At 39.9% G+C, this 10,006-nt stretch overlaps 1 protein-coding gene across 1 annotated transcript; it reads right to left on the bottom strand.

The window, feature by feature from the left end:
* Positions 1-8,693: 8,693 nt before the first annotated feature.
* LOC112568408 lies at positions 8,694-9,948 on the bottom strand. Its single transcript, XM_025245708.1, has 2 exons — positions 9,388-9,948; positions 8,694-9,077 (listed from the first exon to the last, which is right to left on the bottom strand). Exons 1-2 carry the CDS (start codon positions 9,946-9,948, stop codon positions 8,694-8,696), a joined length of 945 nt encoding a protein of 314 aa, XP_025101493.1.
* Between the last annotated feature and the right edge of the window lie 58 nt (positions 9,949-10,006).

Genomic DNA, 10,006 nt, shown 5'->3' with positions numbered 1-10,006 from the left:
GGAGAGATTTTCACCATTATTTTCTGAGTGCCGGCAGCAATTGAAATAATTGCAGTATAAAAAACGATGGCATCAGGGCCCAGAGTCGTATCACATGAAAATAACTTGCATTATTATTTGTTAGTGCAACGAGAGGCGTGACAATATAATGATTGGTTAATACAGATGGTGGCTACATAATGCACACATCAGCTTCAGATCTTAAAATATAGTTCTTTCTTTTTATCTATACTTTTAAATGTCATGCATTTCCAGCAGTTGTTTTCATCATCAACCATTGTGACGTACGAATAATTTAAAAACGACTGAAGGAATGTGTGCTTCTAAGCTTTCTCCTTCTTTTTAATATGTTTTTATATAGGTGTCCACGGATGTTCAACACATGTCCATTACTTTCTCATCTCTATCTGACCTTACAGGCGTTTTCTCCGTTTCAGAGGCCTGTGTGTCACCTACAGATTTACAGACACAACAAAGGAGTGTTTCTCGTCAATATAAAATTCCAATTAACCAGTTTTAGTCATTAAAAATAATGATTTCCACGTCAAAAAAGGTTATCAATACAATCACCGTGCACTTCTAAATATATGAGTGGAACTTTTCTCTCTACGAATGTGAAGGCACCACACCTTCTTACACCTCATTATTTTTGAGGATGTTTTGGTGTCAGTCTGCTAAAACAATGTTCAGCCATCGAATGCCTCTCTTTGGAGTGCTTCAATGTTTCTTTTCTGATAACTGTTCATTTCTTTTTAAAAAAGCCAAATCCAATCAAAATCAAATCAAATCAGACTTATTGTTCAAGAGACATAAGGGAAAGTTGAAAGAATATTGTTTTACTTCCAAAAGAATTTTAATTTTTTCACAACTACCAAGTAATAATGTAGCTGTCATGTCATACTAAAATATGTTGTGTTTTTTCTGAGAATGGCAAGAAGCCGAGTATCCCAAATCGCAGGTAGCACTTTTGACCCGCCAGAGATATCTCCCAAGATATTCAAAGATCGAAAAAAGCAGTTTTAGCAATTTTTGAATTGTCCGCAGATAAGAAATTTGTCTCAAGCGCGAAATGTGCGTAATAAGAAAGACTCTATCTTCAATGATATGCATTTACCACAAACTGAGACTGCGGCTGAGAACATGGTGTGCATATTTTGAAACAATTGGCGTAACAATTTTCAAAAGTATTATTTTTGGTTACAATCAGAAATTTCTAATTAAACTACTTCAAAAAAAATTCAATCAAAAACATTTCTCAGATAAGTTACTTTTATGTCATTTTGAATTATTCTGTCACAAGATGTTAAACGCTCAAAAGGTGGAAAAAATATAGTGCTTTTCGAAACATAATACTTTGAGCCAACGAGTGCCTAAAGAGTAGAGTGAACGGTAAACGCAGTTCTGCCAAAAGTCTACCTTAATAACCCAAGGTCCTTTTACCTCACAAGCAATTCTTTAAAGCAAAATTCTCCGCGACCAACAACGAAAGAAAAACGAGTGAAAAAAATAATGTCTAGATGTTTTTCGAAAAAACGTGTTTATAAGATTTTCAACTTTTATCTGTTGTCAATAGCATCGAAAATGAAAGGTGAAATAAAAAAGTTGAAGCGCAATCATTTATCTTCTGTGATTGGAAAAAAATGTGTCTTTGATGGCTGCTATAGACAAACCACTTATCTCCAAACACATACACACATATGTTGTCACTGCATGCCTGTTCATCTGTTTGTGTGTTGTAATAAGACAAACGTAGACTTAAGTTGCGTATGCACGAAATATCTGTATTTCTTTCACAAGCACACACGCGTACACACACTAACCCCTTCTCTTAATAATCGGTAGACGGTTTCCCAGTTGTTGTCTGTTGCCGACAGCATTAATGCCGAGTTGCCGTTAGGATCACGACCATCTATAATTATTAGGTTGATAATGTCTAGGTGACTGATGCTTTTTGTGGACGATTTGCAGGTTACTTTTTCATGCCGCACCTGGGCAAGTTTGTGCAAAACAGTGTGTACTTGTGAATCCCGTTTGTCAAGCGATCTCCCTCATAGACTCTTCAGTACATAGTCTGCAAGTATCCAATTCCCTTCTTTGTCAGCAAGTTGCAGAACTGGCTTTAACACTGGTTACAATATAACAAAGAGTAAAAACTAGAAAACTGTCTCTGTTCTCAAATCTTCCTTTGATTAACCTTTGAATTAAATGAACACCCTCGCTGTCTAACGTGTTTGTGTTTGCTCCTCTTTCAATCAAGTATCTGGCCATAATGCAGTTTTCGTGTTTTGCCGCCAGATTGAGTGCCGTTTCACCTGTTGAACAGGGCAAATCGAGGTCAACAGATTTGTTAACGACAAAATCAAAAACATGTAACAGGTCTGACTGGTCATCGGGTGACGCCTGCCCACCATGTTGAGAGGTAGGAGTAGTCATGGAAGCGATATGTAAAATAGTAAAGCCTTCCATATTACAAAGATTTGTGTTAACCCCAAGATGCAATAAACATTTGACCAACGACCAGTTCTGTTTAGTGGCAGCTATGTTCAAGGCAGTTTTGCCTGTTCGACTCGGAGTGTTCAGGTCGGTATCTCGACGGCAGATAAACGGAAATAACATACAGACGTCCTTTGTGTATTGTATTTTAGTCAAATCCAGTCTGTGCAAAACGTTGAACCCCGTAGAGTCCATGAGTCCCGGGTCGGCCCCATGTTCTATCAACGACTTACATAAAATCCAGTTTTTGGACTGCACGGCCAGGTGTAGAGCTGAATTTCCGTCGCAGTCCACACAATTCACCTCAGCTCCTCTGTTGACACACAGTGTGACAAGATCAAGATCTTGACATGTGACAGGATCCATGTAAGATCCATAGAGTGCGAGAACATGCAGCAGGGATCTCTGGTGCAGGTCGACATGACTCGCCCTGGCGCCATTAGCCAGCAACAGTTTCAGGAATTCCCAGTTAATGTTTTTTGCAGCCAGCATCACCGCCGTGTTCCCTTGGTCATCACAATCGTCAAGGCTTTCACAAGACCTAATTAATCTTGTTAACAACTGGCGTTTGGGTTCAGCACGTTTATTGACATCTTCTGCAATAATCTTTAACCTACGGTACTCATTGTCATACCACCGACCACTGTATATTGGGGGTGATGGCTGATCCATTGTTAAAACCTTTTGATGTTTTGCGGCCAGATGTAGTATTGTGTCTCCTTTCAAAGTCTTGTTGTTGATGTTTGCTCCATTTTCAAGTAACAGGACAAGAAAAGAGTCAAACCTGCTGTCAGGACACATGACGAGTCTGTGCAAAACTGACAGGCCATCCCTGTCCAGGCGGTTCAGGTCCGGCTTGGACGCGAGAAGGTCACAGACACGTGACCACATGTCGAGCTCTGCTACCAGCCCGACAAAAATGTTCAGAATTTTCTTATCCTTGCATTCCAGAATCGTTTGTCGCGAATATCTCCAAACAGCGCTAAGAACATCTATTTGCAGACAAGGCTTTTCTCTGAGTATCTGGCTTTTTTCCACCATCTCTATTACTGACAATAGTTTTGTCTCATCTTCTAGCCGAATGTTGGGGACCGAAAGGAAAGTCAAAAAGGTGATCCAGTTGCTACATTTTGCCGCTTCAACGACAGCATCTTGTGCAATATTGTTTAGTTCTGAGGTACATCTGTTTTTTGAAAATAGTTTGTTCAGTATGTCTTGAATAATCTGATTACTAGTCACTGTAGCAATGGCCAGTTTCTGCAAAAGAAATGATTGACTGACGACATCTGCTGAGACATCATCATTTGAAATGAGTTGTCTGACCAAAGACCAGTTACCAGCCTCCACAGCCGAGTTGAGTAGCACCGGTATCTCCAGAGGTGTGGCGCTTGTCTGCCGAAACTCTTGATGAGTTTGTATTAAGCTATACATCATTGTGATGTCATGAAATGTTACTTGTCATGTATATTTTATGACACGGGGAGTCTGTACACTGTGGCCTGAGACAGAAAAAAACCCAGATACTTATTAAACAGAATACCACTGCTATCAACACATTATCATTAATATGTGTGTGTGAGAGAGAGAAAGAGTGCGTGAGTGTGTGTGAATACATAAAGATATTTTTACCATAGAAGTCAAACGATGTTACAGTAAATGTGTTACTCTAGTGATTAACCTGCAAACCTGTTCTTTATGAACGAAACCAGGAGCACTCTTATGGTAAAGATATTTCCCAGAGACCTAAAATGTGGGGTCTAAAATTCTTACGGACTGATAATTTGTTTTTTTTTAAGACACTTGTTACTTGAAGGTAAGTCTTCATAAAGCATGAAAACGGTTGATCGGAAAGGTCACTCGGGACTTCACTACTCACCAGTGATGCAGAATGCAAGCAGCCCTCACAAAGTTTAGTCTGGTCACTCGACTGAGTCTTTTATCTTCCTTGTCATACACAAATATGAAGCACAGCTAAAGTTTGAAACGTGGTAAGCTTAAAGTTCTTACTCATTCCGGTGAGACTGTATTTGACGAACTTCAAACTTTGGAATATTTGTATCCTCCCACAGTTGATATCTTTCACATCTGCGTAATGACAGGGCGACAAGCCGTTTACTTGGACATGGAAAACAGGATGCGGACATGAAGATGAGCCATCACAATAACAATACAACTGTACCACATCGTTACTTGGGGTAACTCGCATGGACTGTAGTTGGAGTTTAATGTGTAGGTCCGAGTAAAAGACATCGAAGATCATATGGTGCAAAACAAACTGAAGGTAAACGACGATAAAACAGGGGGTTTCTTGTTCAGGAAAAGAAGAAGGGAGAAAGCTAACTCCCAAACATCGGACTATCCTAAAACCATCAACCTCGACGAGATCAGCATAAGCCTTGTCTCATTTGTCAGAAATCTTGGCTTCACCGTCGCTGTTGACTTAACCTTTGACCCACTAATTGCAACTGTATTAGCTGGTATAATCAATGCCATCCGCCAAGTGTTCTTCATCTGTCCACACACACACACTGTTAGCATTGTTTAGTGCGCGTGCGCTCAGTCTACACTAAATTACGGTGACCTCTTGACCTCAGGCTGCCGCCATATCTCGTTTACAGACACACAAATCCGCTGCATGTGCCCACTTGTCCAAACCTCTCCCCTCTTATATTCTAACCAGTTACTTCCCTCTTTATCTGGAAAACCCAACTGGTTTTTATTTCCTGTCACTAAAACCAAATACACAACGTCTACCGGGCAGCAAAACCGGAATTTTATTCTGTGTTTGGGTTTAAGTAAAGTGGGGAACTAGAGTGTCAGGGACGCGTTCAATTCACACTTTCACACTACTCGCACTAACTGTACGCACAAGACCCCTTACGTGTTCTTTCATTCACAAATCACATAGATTTGTCATGGGCAACGAAACTTTTATAGCAGTGAACATTAAACACACACCCACGATACTGCGAACTATATATATATAAAGTCTGTAGGTCTTCCACGCCGCGGCCTGTAAATCAAAGTTGACGTATGTTTTTTTTGAATATTTCGTTAAAGTCTTTGTTACTCACACCTCACTGCCTGAAGAGAAGGTCTGTGCAACCCAAAAATAAAACGTCCTGGTAAATTCCTCCCTTTCCCTGATCCAGAAATTGTGCAGTCTTGGCAACACTTGACTGATATCCACAAACAAAACTTTTAGGGGGAACCACATACACGTTCCGGTTCTTAATAGGAGTAAGTGATGACTTGGCAGACACCTAGTCGACGACTAAGAATATCTTCTCTGGGATCAACACACAAGATCCAAAGCGAACACCACGTATAAATTCTCTGGGATCGACACACAAGATCCAAAGTGAACACTACAAATAAATTCTCTGGGATCGACACACAAAATCCAAAGCGGACACTCCACACTTTCAGTCCGCCTCTCTTCACTCCCCACCGCCGTCTGCTCTCTTCCAAATAATTTTCACGCTACGTCCCTCTAAAATTGCGTCATAAAATGACGTCGGGTTCTGACGCGAAACCACGACGCAGCAAACACACTCTCATACTGGTAAGGGCAATAATCCCTGACTAACAACAGACAGGGGCAACAACCCCCTGTTCCTAACATAGAAACACATTACTAAGATGTCTGGTAAACCTCTAGGCCTTCAAACAAGATGTGAAACCAGGTTTACGTTTATCGTAATTGCTTTCAGCATATCAAAAGCAAAATTAAGTTACTTGCAAGGTTTGCTGTGTTTCTGGAGGAGAGAATCCAAACATTTTATTACAAATTAAAACATGACTACTTCTAGTTAACAACATTGTTTTTATCTTTGCCATTGATAACACTGTCTGACACATCTGAATTTAACTTCCGGGTATACTGTTGAACATTGAATTACAGTTTAGGCATTGTTAAATAATTATTTTTAACAGACTAATATTTAGTTACTCAACAGTGGAGCTTGGTATGTAGCAATCACTAAGACAAATAACAATTGGTAAGAATGAGTACAGAACAGTACATCAGAGATCACTAAAATATGTTATGTATTTGATCATTTATTTGCACGTGAGTTTTGACTCTTGAAGTCTTTGGGTACCCGATGCCTGTGTTCATAACCAATGGTCACCGCAATTCACTTTTTCCATGTGATATGTACTTGATAAACTCTACTGGCCGTCAACTTGTACTAGTCTAAGGTGACCTAAGGTTTGGCTTTTGTTGCTTAGAATGTGTGTGCGTGAAAGCAAAAGAAATTGTTTCAACATGCATAGCTTTGTACTATCTCCCTGCATGTAATTGTCTTTCGGAATGAATAAAGTTGTATTGTACTAAAACATCAGGTCAAAGTACATCAGAGATCGTTACAATATGGTCCCATAGTATTTTCACAATATATCTGTATAAATCATTCATTCTCTAAATAATTTTTGAAATACATGTACATTGATTTCTCCAACAATTTAAAAAATATGAATAATATATCAAAAATTATTTATCAGAAGAAAGAAATTGTGAAACAACAGCCAAAAAAGAAAGATCACGCAGTATCTATTGTGTGCATGTTACGTACATCATTCACGGTTCAAGTCCTCTTATCATGTGAAGGATGTGTGTGGCTTCCTTGTCAAGTCCCACCTGTACACCAGGATCAGAGATAACATCAGCAAACAGCAGGTAGTTTTGTAGCCTGAATAGAAAGGGAAGGGACATCCGTGTCTCGTCTGCTCAGTTCACACGATATGCAGGACAAAAGGCGACACGACACAGTCCTGAGACCGGGGCTGAGCGGGTTTCCTGGTCTATAATCAAACAGATTTGTTCAAGTCCTTGCGAGAGACTGTTTGTCCAAGCCTACGGGGATTTTTTCGGCTGATAGTCGATGTTAGGATAGACACATTAGTCTTTAGATATTACTATTTCCTTGAAATTCGCAGGTGTTTGAGTACGAATCTATTTCGAATTGAAAAGCCCGCAACTACTGCAAAAATGGCGCTTGGTCAACTAAACCTTGCCTACTTTCAAAGATAATAAAGTACCTGATTAATTGACTTTGTGTATCTATATTTTTTATAAAAGCTGTTAAAGGGAAGTAATGCATGCCAGAACAAATCCTGAATGGACCAGGAGTTATTTCCCTTCCTTTGTTCTTTATTACAGCATAGCGCGATGTATGGTACGACACTACCCCAGCAGGACAGCTTAACACGAACTATGAGGAAGACGAGAACCAGTTCCAAAAAGGAGATAACTGGTTTTAACGTGTAGGGGTTTAAATCCTTGATAACACCTCAAGCAATAAAAATAATATCTTCTGTGTACATGTACATGTAACGGACTGTCTCCTCACTAGAGTAGAATCCTGAGTAGTGGTTCCAGTATGTTGTCCACAAAGCTTCGGATAAAAGCATGTTCTGTTAACAGATTGGCCGACAGAGCCTTGACTGTTGCTTTTATTTTTGTGACTACAGCACTTTCCCGTGTTCAAATCCTACATTGGGGCAAGTAAAAATTCTCATTATCAGTGTCATTGTCCTAGATATCAACGGCTCGCTCAAGCAAGAAGAGAGACCGTAATCACATGATTTTTCTATTTGTATCCCATCGTCATTTTGTCTATGAAACTCCTCCGATCGCTTAAGCTTCTCATGTCAGTTAAAGAAGTACATTTAAGAAGTTCTTTTGCCACTGACCATTTAAATGACTATAAACAGTTTTGAAAAAGGTTTAGACCCGTAACATGTGTGATTAAAACAATTTTAAGCATCAAACACCTTAAACAATTCTCATTCAAACAGCGTATGTTGGTAAACAATGTCATTTTGAAGATGACGAACGTTTCTCCTCGTCACTCACTTCTTGCTGTCCTCCTGGGTCTATCATATACCAGAAAAAAGTCCAGTAGTTTTTCTCAAAGGCCATCCGTATAGCCGCTGTGTTTCCCGATCGGCAGTCATGTTTAAATTTGCATCCTTGTCACAACATAATTTTAATAAATTACATAAAAGACACAAGAAAGAAAACTTTCTACTGAACTAATGGGTAAACCACACATTTTGGCGCAAATTCACAGACAATTTGAGCCACCAATGTTTAAAATAACTGCACGCGATAACATACATGAATGGCACTTTGCGTAATCTTTTCTTCTCATCTTGCCTATTATCAATCCAGTAATCAGAACTACCATTCACTCTTACTCATTATTGCCAAGCTCATCCACATCAGTATTAATCTCTTCGTCAGTCTCCTCATCATCAGAATCATAGAAATAATACTCATCATCTGTGTCGTACTCGAACGATGGATCTCGTTCCAAGACTTTTAAGGAAGAATGAAGCTGGGATACCTCATCAGTGAACAGTACATAGTCTCTCAAGATTGTCGGGATAGGAAGGGACATAACAAAGTCAGTTCTGCTCACGCCGCAAGGTAGAGAGCGAGAAACAACGAGACGACAAAGAGATTCCAAAGATCGGGGCTGAGTAGTTGCTTCTTCTACAAACTGGCGAATGCCTTTTGCTTCTGAATTAATTGACTCGCCATCTGAGTCTTGTATTTCCTCCCTTTCATAAATTGTCTTGAGAAAGAAGCGATCAAACATAGATATGGCACCACAAGCTGAGTAAAGGTTTGCATTTCATTAAAGCTGTTCTTCCCCTTTCATCAGAACTGTTGATATCAAGTCCACGGTTAAGCAGTTCAGTCAGAAATGACACCCAGATCACGTGATCCTCTTCTTCATATAAAGAGACCATTACGTGGATCAGAGGTTTTCCACAAATCAGGACTTCTATATCAATGTGTGGGCAAGACTGAAGCAATTCCTTGGCCACTGTCCAATTAGAACATCTGACACACCTTTCAAAAGAACACTGAGATGCTTTTACCACATCATCTCTGGACTGAAGATGCTGGACTACTGTCAACTCAGAACTTCTTGCGCCTGCTTGTAAGGATGCTTGTGCTTGACTTGAAACACTGGCACCAAGGGAGCATGTTCTGCTAGCAGTTGGCTGTGTAAGAGAACTTATAATTCGTCGAAGTTGATTTACTTGAATATTACTTATTGGAAAACGACACAAGTGTTTGAGAAGTAAGCCTTTTTCAGCTGGATCCCAGTCGTAGGAAGCTCCTAACTGTAAGAGTTGCCAAAAAACTGGCCAGTTCCTGTTCTCCAGTGCCAGCATCACGGCTGTCTTGTGTCCTGGTCCTGACCTGTGTATATCTGCACCATATTCCACTAATGTGATTAAAATATCAGAAAGATCTCTCCAGTGCATGGCTAGTTTATGAACTACAGTCCATCCCTCGCTGTCAGGAATGTTGAGGTCTCCCCCGCGCTCAACAAATAGTTTAAATGAGACCCAGCCGTCAACTTTAGCTAGAATGTTCAAAGGTGTGTTGCCATCATGATCACGCACATTTATGTTGAAATTGTTATTAGGCATCAAGCCCAGAATTAGCTTTGGATCTCTTATATGGGCTGAAATTTCTGCTAAAACATGG

This window comes from Pomacea canaliculata, linkage group LG7, assembly GCF_003073045.1.
Source record: "Pomacea canaliculata isolate SZHN2017 linkage group LG7, ASM307304v1, whole genome shotgun sequence".
Classification (NCBI taxonomy): domain Eukaryota; kingdom Metazoa; phylum Mollusca; class Gastropoda; order Architaenioglossa; family Ampullariidae; genus Pomacea; species Pomacea canaliculata.
The sequence above is the reverse complement of the archived record's forward strand: the minus strand, read 5'-3'. Positions and strand labels throughout refer to the sequence as shown.